Source organism: Eleutherodactylus coqui, chromosome 4, assembly GCF_035609145.1.
Source record: "Eleutherodactylus coqui strain aEleCoq1 chromosome 4, aEleCoq1.hap1, whole genome shotgun sequence".
NCBI lineage: Eukaryota > Metazoa > Chordata > Amphibia > Anura > Eleutherodactylidae > Eleutherodactylus > Eleutherodactylus coqui.
In genome coordinates this window covers 64,753,909-64,779,319 of record NC_089840.1, presented here as the reverse complement: position 1 = coordinate 64,779,319, position 25,411 = coordinate 64,753,909, and the positions used below count along the sequence as shown (strand labels likewise).

The following is a 25,411-nucleotide window of genomic DNA, read 5'->3' as shown; positions in this document are numbered from 1 at the left end:
GCAGTAGTGTCTTGTGGAACTACATGAATCATCACTCTTCCAACTCTGTCTCCTCCCCATTGATACTCCCAGGCACTGCTCTCAGACCAGTCGCTTGGTTCTGGTATTGTATTTATGTTATGAGAGCTTGACTTCGGTACCGTACTTATTCACCGAGCTGTGGTGGTGTCAGTATGCTGCTATCTTGTTGCTTTCTGCATAAGCAGAATACAGGCAGACTATCTATAAGTTAAATATTTTATTTATTTTTTCCTTTGACTGAAAGGGGGTACACAAAAAAAAATTCTCTACATGGTGCCATCTAACCAAACACCAGCAATGCTTGGTTGGATATAATGATCCATGAACACACAGAATACAATTACTGATTGTTGGACTCAAAAAGTCACACAAAAATATGGTTATTCCAGATAAACTTGGAGTAGAACAAACATCTACAATAGAAATATTACTAAAATAGTGAGAGATTTAGAGTTAAATGTTGAGGACTAGAAATAATGGACTGCTTTAAATTCTTGGTGTGCAATACATACACTTAAAGGGGTATTCCAGACTGAAACCTTCACTAGATAGGATAAATCCTGACCTTTGGACCTTAACCAATCGCCAAGACCATGGCTAGGAGGAGTTTGAACAGAGCATTGCTGAGCATGTACCCTAATCCTCCATTCACAATCTATAGGATTAACAGAAACAGCTGAGTATAGGCTGTCATGTGGGGGGAGGGGCGATTTGTGGGGATCCCAGTGGTCTGACACTCACCAGTCTAGCATTTCCTACTGGATAGGTGATAATTGCTTCAGGCTGGAATATCTCTAAATAATTATAATCCAGTGAATACAGCTTGTACTAAGTCTTTCGTTAGACTGCCAAACCAACAGATCACAGTGAATGGCTTTGACAAGTTTATACTGTATAGTTATGTGTGTGTAGTACATGTATTCAAATACTAACATAGGTCAGTTCATTGTGACCGCTGTACAGAACTTGAAGGAGAATGTGCAAGGGTTAAAAAACTTAAAGGAGATGTCCCGCGCCGAAACGGGTTTTTTTTTTTTTAAACCCCCCCCCCGTTCGGCGCGAGACAACCCCGATGCAGGGGTTAAAAAAACCACCCGCACAGCGCTTACCTGAATCCCGGCGGTCCGGTGACTTCAATACTTACCGCTGAAGATGGCCGCCGGGATCCTCTATCTTCGTGGACCGCAGCTCTTCTGTGCGGTCCACTGCCGATTCCAGCCTCCTGATTGGCTGGAATCGGCACGTGACGGGGCGGAGCTACACGGAGCTACACGGAGCCCCATAGAGAACAGCAGAAGACCCGGACTGCGCAAGCGCGGCTAATTTGGCCATCGGAGGCCAAAAATTAGTCGGCACCATGGAGACCAGGACGCTAGCAACGGAGCAGGTAAGTAAAAAACTTTTTATAACTTCTGTATGGCTCATAATTAATGCACAATGTATATTACAAAGTGCATTATTATGGCCATACAGAAGTGTATAACCCCACTTGCTGCCGCGGGACATCTCCTTTAAGGGGGTATTTAAGTTGTAACACGTTAATCTCCCTATCCACTGGATAGGGTATAACTAGCTGATTGGTGGGGGTCCAACCACCGGGACCCCACCTAGCCCAAGAACTAGGGTCCTGTCAATTTCCAAATGAATGGAGTGGCGGTCGTGTAGGCATTCAAGCATCCAGCAATCTGCTGCCCTCTCATTGAAAAGGAGTGGCAAGACGCCTGTGCGACTGCCACTCCATTCATTTGGAGACTAACTGCACCCCATTCTCGGGATCGGTGGGGGTTCCACCGATCAGCTGTTATTCCCCTGTGGAACTGTCTCTGTGAAAAAAGCATTTAACCCTTTCCAATCCAATTTATATCCTAGTTTTCTTAGGGGGTTTACTCTCTTTCTGCTATTATACAACGGCACTATATGCTGGCTAAAGCCAGTACTGCATGAGGTGACACATTGGATAGGCTCCCACAGCAGAGAGGCTGGCAATCTACAGTAAAAGAACCCCAACAGACGTCGTCCAACATTGGAGCTGTACAGCCTTAAATCATAATGTCGTCAGACAGTGGATTGGAAAGGGTTAAAGGGGTATTCCGATTGTAGCAGATTATCCCCCCTGTGGATAGAGGATAACCTGCTATGACCAGAATACCCTTTTAACTGATATATTACAGAAACAGTGCCATTCTTGTTCATAGGCTGTATCTGGTATTGCACCTACAAGTAAGCTCTGTTTAAGTGAATGCGGCTGAGCTGCAACACCACAGACAACGAAAGGACAAGAGTGGCACTATTTCTAGAAGAAACCAGCCATGTTTTTGTAACTGCATAATATCCATTTCACATGTTTTACCGTCATGCAAAATCTGTCTTTGTTATTTAAATGTCTGCTAGTGTGTTATTGTGAGCAATTCTGATGAACAATTTGGCCTAATTGATTCTTCTTTTTGCAGCTTAAAAGCCATTCTATCGGCAAAACCTCAAGACGGCACTGTAGATCTTTCTGGCATTCCTCTAACCTTGAAGGACCTGGATCGTGTGATGCTTTATCTTCAGCACAATTCAGAAGACATGGAGAATGTGGAACTCTGTTTTACGGAACTCACAGATGAAATGTTCTTACAGCTTTTGCCTGTCCTCAGTGGCCTTCCACAACTTACCACTCTGGCACTCAATGGAAACCGTTTGACGAAATCCATCCTGAGGGAAATTACTGAGGCTTTGAAGGACCTTAAAAAGTTCCCCAGTATGACTTGGATTGATCTTGGCAATAATGTGGACATCTTCTCCCTGCCACAGCCTTTTTTAGTTAGCCTCAAGAAACGATGCCCTAAACAGGGGAACTTGCCAACTATTTTAGAATTTGGTGAGGGACAGTTAAGTGACCTAGAAAATCAAGATGTGTCAACGGAGACCGAAGATGAGCTAGTGGTTAGCAGTTTAGAAGATAAGAGTGTGCAGCCCCAAAGTTAATAAGATGCTTCCTAATGTATAACGACCTTCTATTTTCACATTCTTTACCATACTAAGAAATTACATTTTACTGAATGATATTAGAATGAGGAGCTCCACAGGTTGAGGAAACACTTTCTTCTGTCTGTCCTTCAGATTACGAGTATGTATTAGATGTTGACTATTCTCCAATGCAATGCAATTTTGATCATTATTGGTACGTTCGTTAGCTAAACGATCAGTCAGTGAACTTCGCTTTCTATTCAACTATTTTCTTAGGAACCAAAGCATGCTGTCAGATTATTCCGCTAAGTTATCTATCCATGCTCTGAATTACTGGCATGCTCATGATCATACCTCAATCTTATTTCAAAGTTGGCCAAAACTCTTAGGAATGTAGCAAATGTGTTATTTAACATACATACAACCACTTATTGTTTGTGAAATGTTTGCCAACTTCTCCAATAAGTCTTCATTCACATAGCATATGAGTCGGCGTGGGTGACAGGTGAGTTGCGGGGGGGAGAGAGGGAGAGAGAGATCTCCCCTCTGTTCCTCCCCGCTCTCCCCCGCCGCTCGCCGCCCCCGAATCTTTAGAGACGAGCGGGGAGATACTCGGCTAAGGCACTACTCGTTCGAGTAATGCCAAACTTGCATTTAGATAGAACCTTGGAGAGCTCCATAAATGATCATTACTGAAATGGAAAATAAATCTTCAAAGCTTCGGTCTCCATCTCATCAGGTCTCCGTACAGAATAGTGTAGTCAGCTGAAAAGGAGACCAAAGAGTGTGGCTTTCATCTCCATTTCAGTAATGATGGCCTATGGAGCAATCCAGTGTTCTGTTTGAAAGCTGTTTACTGCATTTCAGATGGAACTCCTGGACCAAGAGGCTGGATGGTGATCCAAACACTATGTGAACCATACTTTGCTTATTATATTAAAAATACTATATAGTATTTATTTTGAAGGGAAAACAGATGAACAATATGTAGAGATGTCGAAATGCCTTCAATAGTTTGTAAACTTTGCCTTTTGAGGATGCCTAAGAAAAAAGTTAACCTCTGATTTCAAAAACGTAGAATCAAGTGATACAATTGGTTTAGACACAGGCTAATATGATGGCACACATGGTTTAGCAAGTCAAAGCCATCATTCCATATGAAAACATATTTACGGTAAAGAAATCATGGTAGAGGGTCCACGACAGGGCACACTAACCTTCATATAGTCTGTTTTCTATTCATCAGTCTGTACTTCCAACATTGAAAAAAAATGAGTTTCTCTGCAAATTGCTAAGGGTAATGTGACCACTCTATACCTCACAGATGCACTTATGATACAGGTATAAATAACATTTTATGTGCTGAACTTTTTATAGAGTTTTCAACAGTACAAATAAAAGTTAAGATAGGATAGAAAAACTTTAACCAGAAAATATTTTGAAGAACCAAAAACCTTTTTCATAGATCTTTAAGAATGGAAAACATCATTGGAAAATGTTTGTAAAGTTATAAACAAAGTAGCTGTCTGCCCACAAGAGGAAACCTCTAGTGATGAGCGAGCATTGCCCTTAGCGAGTACCTGCCCGGTCGAGAGAAACGGTTCAGCTGCCGGCGGCGGGCGGGGAGAGCGGGGAGGAACGGAGGAGAGATCTCTCTCTCCCTCTCCCCCCCCCCCCCACCATCGCTCGCTCCCCCTGCCGCAACTCGCCAGTCACCCGCGCCGGCAGCCGAACCTTTTCTCTCGAGCAATTGCCCTTAGCGAGTATGCTCGCTCATCTCTAGAAACCTCCCTATAGGTGAAACCACTGTAGTGAAAATATCTGCAGATAATAGAAATCTTGACAAATGAACAATGGTTGATGTAAAAATGGAAAATTTTGAGTTTTTTTGACCATTAGTGACAATATTAAATTGACAGTTCATCGTTATGTATTTCTTGGAAGAATACAAAGACTTATGTTACAAAAGCATATGTTACAGTATAAATAATCTACAAAGTAAAGGCAAATCTTAGAATAGTATAACACACTCATTGACAGAAAACATAATGCACCAAAAAGGAATTGTTGGAATCCAACAAAAACTTTATATTTGTTACTATAATGATGATTTATGTAAATGATTACAATATTAGAGTGGGGGAAATGTTACAATTCAAAGAAGGCTCTAGTACTCTGATAGACTACCTCTAGCCTGGGTGTATGATGAGATCCAGTCGGGCATGGAGGCATACAGGCTTTGCATGTTATCCTGCAGCTCATTAGATCCTGCATGCGTATAGGTTGCCAAGGCTGGCGTCCCAGATGGTCCCATAAATGCTCAATTGGTGATAAATCTGCCAACTTGGCAAGCCATCAAGTGTGCAACCTGGCAGAGGCATTCCTGGGAAATTCTTGATGTGTGTGGGCAAGCATTCTTCCGCTAAAAAAAGCCCGCTGGAAGCCCTGCCATGAGAAGCTACACATGTGGCTGAAGGATGTCCTGAACATATCGCTGAGCTGTTAGTGTCCCTTGAACACTACTAGAAGTGACTGACTGTAGTATGTGATTGTTCCTTACATCGTCATACCAGCAGTTGGGGCAGTGTGTTGCTCAACAGTAAAGACAGTATTTAAGTGCTTACCATGAAGCCTTCATCCTTGAACATGACCGCTGTCGGTTCCAAATAGAACTTGGAATCATCGCTAAAGACTATATAGTAACAGCCCATGTTTCTTGTTTATGACACCCAGTGCAAATGTAAGCAATGCTGTTGGGGTGTTAATATTAGGACACGTAATGGGCACCATGACACCAAATTTCCTTCTCCTAAGTGCCTGGAAATGGTCCTGGCAGATACCGGCTTGATGGTGGACAACAAAACTGTTGGATCTGCTTATGCTTGTTGGCAAATAAAACGATCCTCTCTACTGGTGGTCTGTCAGGGCCGTCTGGAGCCTGTTTGCTTGTTTATTGTGTGTGCATACCCTCACAAAACAATTGTTCCTAACATCTAACAGCTTGGTCAGGACAGGCTAGAAGGCAGCCAATTCATCCAAATGACCATTCAGCTTCTCTCATTCCAATGATACGTGCCATCAAAGTCGGTTAATTGGACAAAATGTCTTTGAGTGCATCATAGAGTCATGTCTAATGGTCAACAAGAGGTACACCAAACAAAACTAGCCTCTCAGAGCCTTTTTATAGGGCAACGGGGGAAACCCTTTTATGGCTTATGGTGGCAAGACCCAGTGTCTCATCCGTCCACAACTGTAATCATGTATATATCAGCCTGAGATGTAACTGCATGCCAGGTTTGCAGCAATCCAACATTTCTATCTGGGTGGATTTTTTTTTGTCAATGAGTGTATGATTTTCAGCCCACACAACTGTGGCACAGTTGGTAATTTACAATGTATCTTTGGTATGTTCAGACACTTGGTTTTCTAGGGCAAATATCACATATATCTGTGCATTTAAAGAATGCTCATATACTTGAATATGGCATTGAGATGTATAAATTTGATAATTCTCCAATAAAAATACTAATGGGGAAAAAAAAAGAATGCACAGACATATGTGATATCATGGAGGAAACAGATCACTGCTTTGGCAATGCTCCCAGTCTGGTTTTAGGTCCAAATAATTAAAGGGACTCTACAGTCTGCTATAAATATCGTTTTAATATCAGGGGAAATTGCTAATATACAGTACTCTGTGTTAAAGTTTGCAGTGGTTTGTGAGAACACTTAAAGGCTACGGACATCTTTGCCGGTTGAGTATCCCCCCCCCCCCCCCTCATTCTGCTATAAGCTGCAGATTCAACATCTCCTTACCCCCCTCCTATTATGAGGTTAGGAGCCCTTCAGTCAGCCATACTGACATATTTTGCTAGTAGCTTAGTTCTCCAGTTTGCAGTATATTATAATATATAGCAAGCATAGACAAGAAGCCGTTAATAATTCGTAATAACAGTCAATTACAAATATTCCTCGTATATGAAAAAAATGAGCAAAGGTGTCCATAGCCTTTAAAGGGACAGAGAAGAGAAGTCTGATGGTAATTATTACTTACATTACATTAAAACATTAGTGAAAGCATAACATTAAAACCACCAAAGTAATATTATGTGGGTCCCTTCATGCCACTAAAGAAGCTCTGACCCATCAAGTCATTGAATTCACAAGACCGCTGAACTATCTAGCAGAAAGATGGTAGCAGCAGATCTTTTAAGTCCTGTAAGTTGTAAGGTGTCTCCTCCATGGATCATACTTTCCAGCACATCTCATAGATGTTCAAGCAGGCTAAGATCTAGATAATTTTGAGGTCCAGTCAGCACCTTGAATTCTTCATGTTCCTGAACAGTTTTCGCATTTTGGCAGAGTTCATCAGCAGAGCATCATTCTGCCTCCGCTGGCTGGTCTTCTTCCCATAGGGAATCCTGGTAGCATCTTTTCAGCAAGTAAGAAACACACCTGGCCGTCTACATGATGTAGAAGAAAGCATGATTCATCAGACCAGGCCACCTACTTCCACTGATACACGCTTTAGTTCTGATTCTCAAGCGCCCCTGTCGCTATTCACCTCTTGTCCTTCCTTAGTTGAATTTTGATAGGTACTAACCACTACATACTGGGAACACCCCACAAAACCTGCCTTTTTGGAATTGCTCTGACCCAGTTGTCTAGCAATCACAATTTGGCCCTTGTTAAAGTCACTCAGTTCCTTACACCTGCCCATTTTTTACTGCTTCCAACAAATCAACTTTAAGAACAGACTGCACTTACTGCCTATTATATCCTAGTCCTCGAAAAGTGGAATTGTCACAAGATAATGTTATTCATTTGACCGGTCAGTGATTTTAATTCTATATGCCCAAGATCAATACTCAGGGGCCAAAGCTGGTATCAGATGTTCAGACCACTACATAAGCTCTGCTATTTCCACATTATAGGGCTTTTCAGGCAAAAAGTATTGATGACCTATCATTAGGATCCCCGGTGATGAGCTGATCGCATGGCCCGCTGTTAGTGTAGCGGGTCGGTAGTGCATCATAGGGTATGGGAGAGGAAGTTTCCTACCTGGCTTCACTTCCAATTAAATCAATGGGAGCTGAAGCAGCTATTACACTTCCACGCTTGCCCCCGATGTCGGAAGTGTCAGAAGTATAATAGCCGGCTTCAGCTTCCATGGATTTAACTGGGAGTGAAGCCAGCTAGGGTACTTCCTCTCCCGTCCCCTATGGTGCACATCCATCTTGCTACACTGGCGGTGAGCATGGAATCAGCTGATTGCTGGGGATCCTGAGGATAGGTCATCAATAGTTTTTGCCAGGGAAACCCCGTTAAGCCACCCGATTATAAAAAGTGCTTTATGGCCTCCATTTATCTGGACCATTATACCATAACTGAGACTTAGAGGGAGAATTTATAGAATTTGCTTCCCCCAAATTCCCTACATGTAGCAGTAACAACTGTAATTGGTACTCAGTTCTTCCTAGTGATAAGAGCTCTATCACAGACTACATATTCATCTGTTTTATACATTACAGTAGAAAGCTTCATTGACGAACCTAGTTGGATAGACCCATCCTCATGAAACTGATAAGTGGACCAAACAAAAGTATCTATTTTTACACAGAACTTTAAAGTGCTGATTACTTTTAATAAGACTGTTCACACCCTTACTCATCTAGAGGTCGTTGGTGTCTCTAGAGGTTTTATATAAGTACGTTTTCTAAGGGTAAGTGGTATTGTTTACTTAAAGACATGCAGCGAATGTATTAGACTGGACTCACACGTGCCGCTGTTGGTGTAGTTTATTAAGTCAAAGCAGGAATAGAACCAAAAGTGAAGAGCTATCAGACTCCCCTTATCCTTTTCCATGCCTTCCTAGCTTTGACCCCAAAAACTGCATGTGTGATTCCACCCTTAGGGTCTGTTTTTATTGGAGCATGCAACTCTTGGATTTTTATAACAGGGAAAACTTTTAAGTATTCCTAGGGGTAAGTGAGATCTTGAAGAGCAGTACTTGACTACTTAAAGAGGACTTGTCAAGGGATGAAATCAGCGGGCTGGCTACATAGCTCTGTAGCTGCAGCCCCACTGACTCTATTCCATGGGCTTTTCTTGGGTCCAGCTCCCGAAGAGCTCTTGATTCATCAAGTGGGCGATCCTCGCCACTCATTCTCAATTGGTGACATTGGGCTGTCAATCAAAGCCTGTCCTGGGGAAGAGAGTTGAGTATGGGAAAAAAAGAGCCATGGAGCCAGTCCTGAACTTCAAGTTTCCCCTAAAGTTATTAGAATCAGTCAGCACAATTGATTTCTGAATTACACTGCCTTTCAATATTACATGTATGGTGAACTTTGCTGAGATTTATGGATACCTTTGAATGTAGATGCATAGGAATTAGCTGGACCCCCCAAATGTAGGAAACAAGTTAAAGGCTGCATGAATTAAATGCATATTTCTAATAAAGAGTCTTGACCCACCTATTTAGATTCATCAAGGAGAAGGGGGTTATCATCAGCCGACCACACTGTCTTGGATGCTATATAGCCTAGGGTGTGATAGGTCTACAATGTGGGTGATCTATGTAGTTCGAATTGACCATCTTCAGTGTGGTGAAAAGATGGTGGGTGAGAACATCTCCTCTGTTCTGTCTGTTTCATGTAAGCATTAATGACGGAGCAGCGGTAATCAGAATGTCAAGGATCTTATACCGGTATAATTATTTATGTGTTGAGGAAAGTGAAGATGAGTAATTACGTGTGAGATTTTATCTTCTACCAACATATTTTAAAAGAAGTGATATTTTTTGTGACTGTGCCTTTTGCATGGGAAAAAAAAGACATATCCTTGGATGCATTTTCCTGGATGTAACAATATACCGTATATTTACCATTTGCTATATTATAAATCATCAACAAAATTTTATAATGTGCTATGTACAATGAAATATATTCAATTAAAGAATAAATGCACCGTTTTGAATATATTGTATTTCTATACTGTGTGTATTTCTTGTTATTGACTGCAACAAGAAGTGCACCTAAATATTCGAATTAAAGATCACCAGTTGACTCCACATTAAAGGGAGCTTGTCAGCATTTCTGAGCACCTAAAACCGCCTACAGCTACAAAATACTGATGAAGCACTGATTCCAAAATGTATCTGTTTATCGTTACTGGGGGGGAAAAAAAGCTAGTGGTAGTAAAGGCGGCTCTTCTGTGGCTCAACGGTTAGGACTGTTGGCTTGCAGCACTGGGGTCCTAGGCTCAAATCCAACAGTATCTACATGGAATTTGTATGTTCCGCCTATGCTTTGTAACAATCACCTTTATTTATATAGCACATGCTTATTACAAAGCCCTTTACATCACTTGATATTTTCTGTACCCGTTGGCACACAACAGTCTAGCCACCTATTACTATGTTTTTGTAGTGTGAGAAAATAAAACCTACACAAACACAAGGAGAACGTACAAAGTCCTTGCAGATGTTACTTGTGGTCCGATTTAAACCTAGGACCCCAAAACTGCAAGGCGACAATCACTGAGCTTCCATTCTCCCTTCTGCCTCCTCCACTACCATGATTGGCTGGGATGAACCACCTGAGGTTTAGATTTGCTCAGAATCTTTTCCCCAAGTTCATCTCAAACCCCACAAGAGAACCTACCCCTCTTCATTCAGAAGGGACAAGCCACCTGAGGTTCAGTTTCTCCCAGAACCAAACTTTTAGCAAAGTTTGACCCGAAACAGGCTTTCACTGGTTTGGTTTGCTCAACACTAGTAAACAGCCTTTTAACATGTCACACACTGCATGCTAATGGAAGTTGATTGGCCTGTGGGTGGACTGAATCATTTGGAGTTTATTCGCTACCTGCTCCTGTCTGCCTCAGAGACATCATCCACAGGACAACCAAAATCTCACGCATGAGCAGGGCGATTATGGACCGGTGCATGCGCAGATAAAGAGATGAATCTGCCCACCTGAGGGCTATCTATGCATGTGTCGGTGTGTGATCTCCCTGCGCCACTGTGATATTTTGATGGTCCTGTGGATGACGTTGGAGACATTATCCACATCATAGAGAGGGTGGGTTATGCAACGAACTCGGGGCAGCAGAGATGGTCCGGCCTGCCCACCAGACTGTTTTACCACCATTATAGCATGCAGCATAAGTTTTAAAAGGTATGCTTTGTTTAGTAGCTATAACCAGATACCTTTTGGAATCAACTCTACATCAGTGTTCTGTAGCTGTAGGCGGTTTTCGGTGCTCCGAACTGTTTACATGTCCTCTTTAAGATCTAATTGTCTTGTACCCATAGATAAGATCCCTAGAGTTCTACTGAACTGAATTTACAACACTGATTACTACTGTGCTGTAAGTTTGGTTTATTAGAACTCTGGGGAGCTCAAGTCTTTTATATCTGCAATAGGTTAATTATGGGTACAACACACCCAAATAATTGAGGCCTCGGGCCAATGATCGAGAATCACAGGGTTGGAGGGTAAGGTCAATGTGCTGTCTTGAATGATAAAACTTAGCACCATAATGGGAACTGCCTCTTTGATCCTCGCTATGAGTCTTCTTGACTTCTATGTATGCTCCTGGTAGGGACATTGCCTAATTACTCAGCATATCTCAGCTTCCTGCGAGTGTGACATAGTGGAAAGCTTATGGTTATTTGTAGCCACATGCAGAATTTTAGCAGGGATTTTATGGGATAACTATAAAAACTTCTCAAACCTACAGCTATGAGAAGAATGGCTAGACGGTCTCACTCTAGAGATCAGTGGAAAGATGGTCATGCTTGTGTGTCGCTCTCCATTGACCTTTACGGAAAAAGTTGAACTTTGCTGTTTACTCCCATAGACTTCAATGGAGAGGGCTGCATGCAAGCACAGCCTCCACTCCACTGACCATCTTTATGGGGAAAGCGGCCAGCTTGAAGATGCTATTGGGGGTCATCCAAAAGGTAGGGGTGCTACAGTTGGCATCTGCTCATATCAAGCATTTATGGTATTTGAGGATATCCCAGACATGTTTATGATGGGAATACCCTTTTTCACTTCTTTCATTAAAATCCATCAAATATTAGAGCTGCACTGATGACATCTGTCTTGAATGGATGATCTTATCGCTAAGTTATATCGATCATCAATAAAGTCTTACATGGAGTTAAAGACACATTAAACTTCTGAGTATTTTCTGATTTCCCCATAAGCATGCAGACTTGTAATTCATATGCATCCAGATGTATCTGGTAAACGTATACAGCATGACAACATTTAGTATGATGAGAGTCGCTCATACCTGCCGTGTATTGGAAAGCACAGATACTACTACCTATATTACCAGTCTCTGGAACGGAATGATTGCCAATAGTACTGCCATTCCAAAGCAGAGCTTCTCATAGCTTTCACTCTCCTACGGTATAATGATATTGTTCTACTAAACTCTATACATTTTACAGAGACATCATGTACTTGGATATGACAAATAAAATAAATATATTTACCAGGATGCCTTAATTGTAGTTATTTCTCATAACCTAGATTTAAGTTCATAAACATAAAGTGTTTCTCTGCATTACTGAGGTTTGTTTCTCTTCCTACATACACTATCCTACCAAAAGTAATTTTTAACACCTGAGCAAGATTGAAACATAGTATTTATTTCCATATGTTAATACTTAGTGGGGCTTCTTTGACTCTAATGACACTGGATACCCTCCATGACATACTTTCTACTAACGTCTGATACACTTCAGCTGGTATTTCCCTCCATTCATCATGCAAACATCTGGTGGGTTCCCTCAAAGAAGTTGGACGCTCTTCATATTTCCTCACCTGACATTCCAGTTCATTCCTAAGATGTTCAGTAGGGTTCAGGTCGGGACTCTGTGTAGACCAGTCCAATCGTGCAACGTCCCTATCCTCCAACCAACATAAAAGAATGTTAGATTTGTGACGAGTCACGTTGTCCTGTTGGCAGTATGGCTCGCCATTGCCAGAGTATAACCATATTGTCAGCAGCACATTATTGTCTAAAATGTCATGGTACACCTCTGTGTTCATGGTTCTTGTCACTACAACCACAGGACCGAGACCATGCCACGTAAAACATCCGCAGACCATAATGGACCCCTGCTGTACACACTGAGGCAAAAGGAGTTCCCCAAGCATCATTGATACCCAGGTCCTTCCATCTGATTTAACCCCTTAACAACTGCCCCATCGGGAAACTACGTCCTCAGAAAGTGGGCTTTAATCCTAGAGGACGTGGTTTTATGCATCCTCTTTGGATTAATGCCCACTTGCCTGAGGACGTTACAGCTCCATGCTGTCGGTGCCCGCAGGTAGCCGACAGCATGGAGCTGTCATCCCAGGATCATCCCAGGATGCGGGCAGTCCCCCCGGGTATTGCGATCGGTGCTATCCAATGGATAGCGCCGATCGCAAAAAAGTAAACAAAACAGTGAAAAATGTAGATATTCAGCTGCCCTGATGGATCGGATCCATCAGGGCAGCTGAAAATACTCACCCGGCTTGTCGGCGGTGTCCCCCGGAGATCTGGTCCACCCAGACCCGCCGGCGGCCTTCTGCGCATGCGCGCCAGACGATGACGTCATGCGCAGAAGCCCGGGAGCCCCTAGCAAATTTTAAATCTCCTGGCTCCCAGCTCCTGAAGGTAGCCGGGAACCAGGAGGTGTTACCGGGGACCACTGTGAGCGGTCCCCGGGCCCGCGACCGCCGCTATCCATTGATAAAAGTTGATAAAGTAAAAAAAAAGTAAAGTTTCACCTTTCCTTATGGATCGGATCCATGAGGGGAGGTGAAAATACTCACCCCCAGTCCTCTGCGATGTCCCGGGACCTGAAATCCCCGTCTGCGCATGCGCGCCTGATGATTGACATCGGGCGCATGCACAGAGGGGCTCGAGCCCCGGGAAATTCAAATGTCACAAGGGACATGATCACTGTCATCCAATGGATGACAGTGATCATGTAAAGTAAAAAAAAAAAGTGCAAAAAGTAGAAAAATAAAATAATAAAAGGGGTAAAAAGTAAAAAAAAAAAAGTGCAAAAAGTAAAAAAAAAAAAGGTTAAAAAACTTTTAAAAAGTTTAAAAAAACTTGCGTTTCATCTCCCCCCATGGATCATATCCATGAGGGAGGATGAAATGACGTACCTAAGGCCCGCGGATTTATCCGTGGACCTTACCCCAGCTTCTGCGCACACGCCCGTCGCCAATATGGCAGGCGCATGCGCAAAAGCTGTGGTAATTTAAAATCTCCCTGCTCCTGGCTACAAAACGTAGTCGAGAGCCTGGAGATTTCACGGAGAGCCACAGTGAGCGGTTCCTGATCACGTGTTCGCCGTTATCCAATGGATAATGGCGATCACGTAAAAGTTAAAAAAAGGTGAAGGTTTATCTCCCCTCACCGATGCAATCGGTGAGAGGAGATGAAACTTTTTACTGGAGGCCTCCGTATTTGCACCCCGACGCAATCTTCTTCCGTGAACGTTCCCGGATTCTGCGCATGCGACCACCGGCAAAACACCAGACATATGCGCAGGAGTCGGGGAGCCCAAGAAATTTAAAATCTCCTTGCTTCAAGTGACCAACGGTCACCGAGAGCCTGGAGCAGTGACGGGTGGCCTCGTTGAGTGGTCCCCGGTCACGTGAAAAAAAGGTAGCGATCTACCATAGGCCGGTCTCACATGACCGGATAGGAATTATGGATTCCGCATGCGTCTGATCCGCCGTAATACGCAGATCAATCGCATTGGATTACACAATTCCGCTCACATTAGTGGGTCGGAATTTCATAATCCACTCGCAGAAAAGAGAACGCAGCAGGTCCTATTTTACCGCGGATATCCGCAACATAGAGCCTATTGTGCTCCATGGTCGCGGATATACCCGCAGCCCATACGCAACTACATTGTGTACGGGCTGCGGGTACCCGCGTCATCGCTAAGCGACGGTGCGGGAAATACAAACAAAAAAAAGTGTACTGCGCATGACCGCCTGTGTGAGTAGGCAGTTATGCACAGTACATTACGTGACCATACGCAGAGTCACAGCCGGGCTCACAGCTGGGATCCACTGCGGGCCTCCGCAAGTGGATTCCAACTACGGCTGCGTGAGCCCGGCGTTATTCAGACCGCTACCTGTATTACGCAGTTTACAAGAAGCCCCTAGGAACGCTCACCTTCCTGCAGTTCCTGGAGCAGCTTGTTGAGAGTCTTCTGTGTGAGACCACCGCACCTCATCAAGCTTACGAAGACTCACGAAACGCCACTTTTTATACCCCATACCCGCTACTGAGGTCACAAAATACCCCCAAAAAGCATGAGAGGACGTATACACGGTTTTATTGCCCCATGTACCCATCCCAACCAGCCTCCGTAATTACCCCTGTCTTTGGAAATATTACACAGTTCACATTATTACTTTTATCTAAGATTTGGGGAACGCCGAAAATGGTGGAGGGGGGGGGGGGATTTTTTTAAGGTGTCAATTTTTATTCCGTACAAGTGGGCAATGGGTCCTGGAATTTATTCAGTTGTGCCCTGCAATCCAACGGGTGTTCCCTCCTTTATAGGCCTTGCCATGTTTCCTGTAAGTAGATTAGGGCCACAATGGGTATGTTTTTGAACACGGGACAAATGGGGGTATCCATTTTGGGGTGAATGTCTTCATTCCTATGTACACTGTACAAAAAAAAACAGTTTTTAAATTTACAAAATTGACAAAAAAATTAAAATCGTAATTTTTTCCTTCTGCTTTGCTTAGATTTATTCAAATACTGTGGGGTCAAAATACGCAATACACCACTAGATGAATTCGTTAAGGGGTCTAGTTTTTAAAGTGGGGTCATTTGTGTGGATTCTTTATCGTTTTGGATGCTCAATGGCTCTATAAGTGGGCAATGGGGCCTGGAATTTATTCCATTGTACCCTGAAATCCAACGGGTGCTCCTTCCATTATAGGCCTAGCCATGTGTCCTTTAAGTAGATTAGGGCCACAAGGGGTATGGTTCTGAACACGGGACAAACAGGGGTATCAATTTTGGGGTAAAAGTCTTCATTCCTATGTGTGCTGTACAAAAAAACCTGTTTTTAAATTGATACAACTGCCAAAAAAATGCAAATTTTAATTTTTTTCCTACTGCTTTGCTTAAATTTATTCAAAAATTGTAGTGTAAAAATACACAGTACACCTCTAGATAAATTCGTTAGGGGGTCTAGTTTTCAAAATGGAATCATTTGTGGGGGTTATCTGTCGTTTTGGCCGCTCAAGGGCTCTACAAGTGGGCAATGGGGCCTAAATTACCTTCATGCTAAATTTCTGTTCTGAAAGCCCCCGACTACTCCTTTCATTTTGGGCCCCGTTGTGCATCCAGGCAAAAGATTAGGGCCACAATGGGTATGTCTCTGAACACAGGACAAACAGGGGTATCTATTTTGGGGTGCAAGTCTTCATTCATGTGTGTGCTGTACAAAAAAAACTTTTTAAAATGACAGAATTGCTCAAAAAACGAAAATCACAATTGTTTCCTTTTGCTTTGCTTCAATTCATTCAAAAACTGTGGGGTCAAAATGGGCAGTACACCCCTAGATAAATTCATTAAGGGGTCTAGTTTTCAAAATGGGGTCACTTGTGGGGGTTCTCTTTGGTTTTGGCCGCTCAAGAGCTCTACAAATGTGCTATGAGGCCTAAAACGCCTTCAAGGAAAATTTATGTTCTGAAAACCACAGACTACTCCTTTCGTTTTGGGTCCCGTTGTGCATCCAGATATAAGATTACACCCACAATGGGTATGTCTCTGAACACGGGACAAACAGGGGTATCCATTTTGGGGTGCAAGTCTTCATTCATGTGTGTGCTGTACAAAAAAAGCTGTTTTTAAAATGACAGAATTGACAAAAAAACGAAAATCACAATTTTTTCCTTTTGCTTGGCTTGAATTCATTCAAAAACTGTGGGGTCAAAATGGGCAGTACACCCCTAGATAAATTCGTTAAGGTGTCTAGTTTCCAAAATGGGGTCACTTGTGGGGGTTCTTTTTGGTTTTGGCCGCTCAAGAGCTCTACAAAAGTGCTATGGGGCCTAAAACGCCTTCAAGCAAAATTTATGTTCTGAAAGACACCGACTGCTCCTTTCATTTTGGGTCCCGTTGTGCATCCAAACATAAGATTAGGGCCAGAATGGGTATGTTTCTGAACACGGGAGAAACGGGGGTATCCATTTTGGGGTGTAAATCCTCATTTTCATGGGCTCTATAGGAAAAAAATATGTCTTTAAAATGACATATTTGCAAAAATATGAAATTTTATTTTTTCTCCTCTAAATCGAATTAATTCCTGAAAAAAACTGGTGGGGTCAAAATACTTATGACACCCCTCAGTGAATACATTAAGGGGTGTAGTTTTTAAAATGGGCTCATTTGTGGGGGTATCTATTATTCTGACACTTATGAGCCTTTGCAAACTTGGCTTGGTGCAGGAAAACAAAGTGTTCCTCAAAATGCTGAAAAGTAATGTTAAAATTGTACATCTTCTAAATGGTTAAAAAAACACAAAAGTTTTTCAAGTGTGCATTCAGAACAAAGTAAACAGATGGAAATATATATGTTATCAAAAATTTGTACAGTATGTTTGGACATATTTGAGATATTACGGTTGAAAATGTGAAAAAATGACAATTTTTTCAACATTTTTCCAATATTGGTACTTTTAATAAATATACACAAATTATATTGGTCTCTTTTTACAACCTAAATGAAGTACAACATGTGGCAAAAAAACAATGTCAGAATCACTTGGATATGTAAAGCCTTTACGGAGTTATGCTACGTTGAACGACGCATGTCAGATTTCCAAAATTTGGCTCCGTCACTAAGGCGCAAACAGGCTTCGTCACTAAGGGTTTAAAGATTGAATAGTGTGATTAGTCACTTCATAGAATGTTCATCCATAGCTCAACTCTCCAATTACGAGGCTCCTTGCACCATTGTAGATGGGCTGATGCATGTTCTTTAAGAGAACTCGCCAGAAGTTTTCAGGATGAATGGAGAGAAATATCACCTGAAGTATATTAGACATTAGTAAATAGTATGCCACGGAGAGTATCTGATATAATTAGGGCCAAAGTAGCCCCACTAAGTGTTAATATATGTAAATAAATACTACTTTTGATTCTTGCCCAGATATCCAATTACTTTTGGTAAGATAGCATACATGATAGATAATTTGCACCTAAAAGAATACTATAACAGAAATACAAACATAGATATGAAGGTTTTATGGTCCCTGAATAAGTGTAAAGAGATCATCAGGTCAGCAGTAGAGATGAGCGAGTGTACTCGCTAAGGCCTCATGTCCACGGGGAAAATCAGATCCGCTGCAGATTCTACATGTAGAATCTGCAGCGGGTCCCTCCTGCCCCGCGGACATGAGCGCCGAAAATAAGAATTTAAAAGTATTTACCATCCGGCGCGGGCGGAGAAGATCAGCTGTTCTTCACGGCCGGATCTTCATTTTCGGCCGGCGGATGAATTCCTGACGCCGGCGGCACGTCGCCGGCACGTCGCCGACGTGCCGCGCGCATGCGCCGGGCACATCCGCCGAGCCGAAGCAAGGAAGATGCGGCCGTGAGGAACAGCTGATCTTCTCCGCCCGCGCCGGATGGTAAATACTTTAAATTCCTATTTTAGGTCTCCCGCGGATCCGGACGGCTTCCATAGGCTTCAATAGAAGCCCGCGGGAGCCGTCCCCGCGGGAGACCCGCACGAAAATGGAGCATGGTCCGGATTTTTCCATGCTCCATTTTTTTTTAAATCCCTTTTATTGACGATCCGCGGGTATTTATCTACCCGCGGGTGGTCAATGCATCCCTATGGGATGCGGATCCGCATGCGGGAGATCCGCTGCGGATCTTAAATCATATTTTGCCCGTGGACATGAGCCCTAAGGCAAACTACTCGAGTGAGTAGTGCCTTATGCGAGTACCTGCCCACTCGTCTCAAAAGATTCCTGTGCCGGCTGGGGAGACCGGTGAGTCATGGGAGTGAGCAGGGGGGAGCGGGAGGGGGGGGGGAGAGAGTGAGAGAGAAATCTCCCCCCCCCCCCCCCCCCCCCCGTTCCTCCCCGCTCTCTCCCGCCGGCACCCAAATCTTTTGAGACGAGTGGGCAGGTACCCGCATAAGGCACTACTCGCTCGAGTATGTATATGTATGCATGCCTCTATGGATCCATTTCATTATGCCTTAATGAAGGACCCTGTGAGGTCTGAAAGCTTGCATTAACATCATGTATTTTTGTTAGCCATTAAAAAGTATCATATCCACAAGATTACTTGGTTTCTCTTGCTGGGAACAATCACACTTTGCTCTACTGGCTAACACCGGACCAAACCTTTTTTTCGTATAAACTTCTAAAATATGTCAGTGTGCTATCAGAGATTTTGATGGTTGGGGTTCCAGGTGCTGATACCTGCATTGATTGCTACTACAAATGGACAGAAGCAAACAACTGAGTGGAGGGAAGCAACTAAAGGCTCAGGTGCAGAAGTTCAGCTCCCCCCAGTCACTGTACCCGTACCCATATATAAAAAATTGTGCTGCATACAGCTGCAAAATAAATGTACATAAGTGATTTAGCCCCCTGGCATAAACATTCCAAGCATTTCCTGGACTACATGAAAAAACATTTATAGCCCCTTAGGTTGTCTTCATGTTTTTTGTTGTATTTTTGAACCACGATTTAAAAAAAAAAAAAACTGTTTTAAAAAGTTATTCTGTCGCTATGGTTCCAATAAAAACTACACCCTGTCACGCAAAAAAAAAAAGCCTTCACAGAGTTCAGTCCAAGGAAAAAATTAAAAAAAGGTTATGAGTCTTCGAATACAGTGATGCAAACAGGAAAAAATACATTAAAAAAGGGGCTTTATTGCACAAATGTGGGGAGACGTTAAGAAGAAAAAAGTAAAATATATATACTTTTCCTCCAAAAATAAGCCCTGCCCTAATTTTTTTTTGGGGGGGGGCTCAAAATATAAGCCCTCCTCTGAGAATAGGCCCTGGCAAATTGAAAAAAATATGAAAAATAAAATAAAAAAATACTCACCTAGTCGGCAACGTCTGAGTTTCTCGCACTGGTCCCGGGGCTGCGGCAGGCTGCTGTGTCCTCTGCACTGATACTAAACTCTCCTTTTGATGACGAGGCTTTAAATATCCCACCTCCAGCAAAGTGAGTGCTGTGATTGGATCGAGTGCCAGCCAATCAGAGCCGGAGCTCGATCATTCACAGCCATTTAGTGAATGACATCACTGAATGGTTGTGATTGGCCCATCGAGCGCCGGCTCGGATTGGCTGAGCTATGGCGCTCGTGAGCCAATCACAGCACTTGCTTGCTGGAGGCTGGGTATTCAAAGGCCCATCACCAGAAGGAGAGATCTGTGTGAACGCCGAGGACACTGCAGCCTGCCGCATTGCTGCCGGAGATCAGCAGCGCCAGGGACCCAGACGCTGCGGACTAGGTGAGTATAAGCCCCCCAAAGATAAGACACTGTGCCTCTTTTGGGGAAAAATTAATATAAGACAGTGCCTTATTTTCAGGGAAACATGGCACATATTATTGTGACAACTTTGGGGATGTTAGCTTATTGGACGGTTGCACACCAGTAAACAACACCCAGGCCAGGTATTTGGTACAAACTCAGTAAATTCGTTTATTATTGTCGTAAATCAATACCAGTCATAACAAAATCTTCACATTGTTGATGTTCGTCACAGTGTACATGAATATATACAAGTCCCTGGCCGTCTGGACGCTACATAACATAGGCTTTACATTAAACTAAGAGGCCTGATGCCTTAGCAAAACTCGAAGTCCATCACTTCATACCCATCAAGGATGCCAGTCTAAGGGCCATCCACCCTTGGCAGACTCATGGTTCTCTCAGGTAGCAGCAGGAGTTGCACACTAGCCCAGTGCTTGGTCTTCAATGGACCAGAATGGATACTGGGTGCAGATACTCATGAGCTTTTCTGTACTGTAGCCGCACTCATCCGGGTGTTGGCTGATTAATTAGGAAATAAACGTTCTGTGCTGGAGATTTTCCTCTCACAACCTGTTCTCAAGCCCCCTAGAGCCCACTTCTGGTACTGCATTTCTAATATATATCTATACATATATAATTTAGGTATTGTCATAATGGCACCACCCCAGGAATAAAACGTAATCCTGTCATTTATACCATATGATGTAAAACAAAAAAAACAGAATCGATGGGCTTTTTAACAAAATCCCATGCTCCACCCTTAAAAAATAATAATAGTTATATATTATATGTACCCCAAAATGGCACCATTAAAAAACACAGCAAATAAGAAGCCCCCTATGTCAATGAGAAAACTTTAAAAAGTTGAAAAGTGGAGATGAAAATCCCAAAATCTTGTTGCGTCCTTAGGTCCAAAATAGGCTGTGTCACTAAGGGGTTAAAGAAGACATTCTGCAACTTTTTCCCCATTTGATGTGAGTTTTCTGGTTCTTATCAATTGTAATACTGGTACTGACAGTGGAAGTCACGTCAGACGCCAGGAGCAGCGCGCTGAGGCAGAGGCATGAGCGGGGGGCAGAAGGGGACATCGGAGCAGCGCAGGAGCCGATACCGGCGCCCAGAGGCGACAGGAGTCCGAGGAAGAGCCGGCAGGAGGAGTGCAGAAGCGGACCAGAGCAGGTCCCAGCAGGTCCCGGAACAACAGCAGGAGAGCAGGTGGAGGAGCTGCAGGAGCCGATAATTATTTTCTCTGTGTGTGTGTGTGAATCTAAGTGTTTGTCTTCTGTGTATCTAGTATGTCCTGGTTGTGTTTTCTGCGTACCTAGTGTAAGTGTGTGTGTCTGTGGGTCTAAGTGTTTGTGAGGAGGGGGGAAAAAATTTGTTGTGTGAGCGGTTGAGCAGAGGGTAAGCGTCAATGTGTGAGCGGTTGCATGCAAGCGTCAGTGTGTGAGCGGTTGCGTGCAAGCGTCAAGCTGTGAGCGGTTGCGTGCAAGCGTCAGGGTGTGAGTGGTTGCGTGTGAGCGTCAGTGTGTGAGCGGTTGCGCAGAGGTGGCAGCGCGTGAGCGGTTGCGCGGAGGAGGCAGCGCGTGAGTGGTTGCGCAGAGGAGGCAGCGCGTGAGTGGTTGCGCAGAGGAGGCAGAGGGTGAGTGGTTGCGCAAAGGAGGCAGCATGTGAGTGGCAGCGTGTGAGCAGTTGCGCAGAGGCGACAGCGTGTGAGCGGAGTGTGAACAAGTCTATCTTCACTACTTCCACAAGTAAATTATAGATCCCCATTAGGATGAGCTCCATGCCTGGCAATATCATCCAGTGTGCTACTTGTGCAATGTATGCAGTTCTTGATCAACCGATCGAGGGTGCATACTGTTGCGCAAAATGCGTGCACGTCCAACATTTAGAAGCCCAAATCCTGGATCTAAATGGGCAACTGGCAACACTGAGAGCCATTGACATCATGGAAAGGAGTTTGCTGCTCACTGAGCAGGCACTCGCTGGGGTAGAGGCGGGGGCGGATGGTAGTACGGAAGAGCAGGGGGAGCAGGCAAGAAGCTGGGTGACAGAAAGAAAGAGGAATAGAGGGAAGAGAACCAGGGAGGCTAGTCCTGAACTGGCACAACCCAACAAGTTTGCAAAGTTGGCAGATGAGGGGGATGCCATTACAGAGCCAGCACCGCTGCAGCACGACATGCTCTCTGAACGCCAGGGGGATGACTGTTCTAGTGAGAAGGGGACGGGGAGCGTAGGGCAGGCTAGACAGGTCCTAGTGGTGGGGGACTCAATTATTAGGGGGACAGATAGAGCAATCTGCCATAAAGACCAGGATCGTCGAACAGTGTGTTGTCTTCCTGGCGTTCGAGTTCGACACATCGCGGATCGGATTGACAGATTACTGGGAGGGGCTGGTGAGGATCCAGCGGTCATGGTGCACCAATGAACAAATTAGCGGTCAATGGAGGGCCCTCAAAAATGATTTCAGGGACCTAGGGTTCAAGCTTAGGGCGAGGACCTCCAGGGTAGTTTTCTCGGAAATACTGCCTGCACCTAAGGCCACACTAGAAAGGCAGCAGGATCTTAGGGAGGTGAATAAGTGGCTCCGGAGTTGGTGTAAGAAGGAGGGATTTGGGTTCCTGGAGAACTGGGCTGACTTTGCTGTCGGCTACAGGCTTTACCGTAGGGATGGGCTGCATCTTAATGGGGAGGGTGCAGCTGTGCTGGGGAGAAGATGGCTAGAAGGCTGGAGGAGTGTTTAAACTAGGGACCGGGGGGGGAGGGCAAAAAGAGAAATAGTGGGGTAGTCAGTGTAGCTAGCGACCTGGGTCAAAGAAATGGGAATGGGGGTCGAGAGGGGGGGGGGTTAGTACAGTTAGAACTGTGAGGTCAGCCATTAGTACATATAGCAACAAAATGAATTTAAAGAACAAAAATAACGATATCAATTGTATGACCATAAATGCACGAAGTCTGATTGGTAAAGTGGGTGAGCTTGAAGCGAGAATGACTGATGAAAGTTATGATATAGTTGGAATAACGGAAACATGGCTTGATGATAAGTGCGATTGGGCGGCGAATTTACAGGGGTACAATCTCTTCAGAAGAAACCGAAGGAACCAGAAAGGGGGAGGGGTATGTCTGTACGTCAAATCGAACTTAAATCCAAGGCTACGGGAGGATATAGGTGTAGGAGACGAACAGGTGGAATCTCTGTGGGTAGAAATACAGGGAGGAAAAAATAACAAAATCCTGATAGGGGTTTTCTATAGACCACCAAAAGTAGCAGAAGAAACTGAAAACTTACTATTAAGGCAGACAGAAGTGGTGTCAAACCGCAATGAAGTAATTATCATGGGGGACTTTAATTATCCATATATAACATGGGAGAACGAAACTTGCAAATCTCATAGGGGTGATAAGTTTTTGAGAGTAATTAAAGATAATTATCTGAACCAACTTGTGCAGGAACCAACAAGAGGGAGAGCCATTCTGGACCTAGTACTAACTAACAAACCGGACTGAATAAAGGGGGTACAGGTTGAGGGGCACTTGGGGAACAGTGACCACAATATAATCAACTTCCAGCTGTCAATCAATAGGAAGCCTTATCAGGGAGTGACAAAAAAACTAAACTTTAGTAAAGCAAAATTTGATGAGCTTAGAACTACTATCGGTAACATTAAATGGGACAACATCCTCAAAAATATCAGTACAGAGGACAAATGGGAAAAGTTTAAAAGGATCCTAATCACCTCATGTGGGCAGTTCATTCCCTTCAAAAATAAATGAATCTCAACTAAAAGGAAACCAATGTGGCTCGACAAGACGGTAAGGGAGGCAATAAATGAAAAAAAGAAAGCGTTCAAACTACTAAAGCAACAAGGCAGCGAAGAAGCGCTAAAATTGTACAGGGAAAAAAATAAAATATGCAAAGAAAGGATCAAAATTGCCAAGGAGGAGGCGGAAAGACTGATCGCCAAAGAGAGCAAAAACAACCCGAAACTATTTTTCAACCAGAGAGCACTGGCCCTTTAACAAATAATGCAGGGGATATCATTAAAGATGATGGAGGGAAGGCAAATCTATTAAATAGTTTATTTTCAAGCGTATTCACAAACGAAAAGGAAATGCCACACGAGATACAGGGGAATAAAATAAACCCCTCGCAAAATGTCTACCTAACGCAAGAGGAAGTGCGGAACTGATTAAAGAAGATTAAAATCAATAAATCGCCAGGCCCAGATGGAATACACCCAAGGGTACTAAGAGAACTAAGTGATGAGATAGCTAGGCCGCTATACCTAATATTTCTAGACACTATCAAGACCGGTGTTGTACCATTGGATTGGCACATTGCCAACGTGGTTCCAATTTACAAAAAGGGGACCAAAAGTGAGCCTGGTAACTACAGGCCGGTAAGTCTCACTTCAGTAACAGGAAAAATTTTCGAGGGGATTCTGAGACGCCATTGATGAGCACCTCAAGGAGAACGAGGGAATAACTCCTCACCAGCATGGATTCATGAAGGGTCGATCATGTCAGACAAATCTGATCAGTTTGTACGATGAAGTAAGCTCTAGGCTGGACCTGGGAGAATCTATTGATCTCGTATATCTGGACTCCTCTAAAGCATTCGACACCGTGCCACATAATAGGCTAATATTAGAGATGAGCGAGCATACTCGTCCGAGCTTGATGCAGGGAGTATTAGGGTGCTCAAGATGCTCGTTACTCGAGACGAGCACCACGCGGTACTTGTCTCGATTAAACGAGCACTGACCATTGAATTCAATGGAGCCAGCAATACAGCCGGCTCCATTGAAAGCAATGGGCTGCCGGCGAGCGCGTGATGAATTTTCGGGAAGGGCTTAAAAATATAAGCCCTTCC

At 43.7% G+C, this 25,411-nt stretch overlaps 1 protein-coding gene across 1 annotated transcript in view; it reads left to right on the top strand.

Moving 5' to 3' along the window:
- LRRC75A (leucine rich repeat containing 75A) overlaps positions 1–25,411 on the top strand; it is a 454,790-nt gene that overhangs the window by 269,523 nt on the left and 159,856 nt on the right. The window contains exon 4 of the mRNA XM_066599605.1: positions 2,472–3,467. Within this exon, the coding sequence (XP_066455702.1) occupies positions 2,472–2,991 (520 nt within the window). The 3' untranslated portion in view covers positions 2,992–3,467. The remainder of the gene's footprint in view (positions 1–2,471; positions 3,468–25,411) is intronic.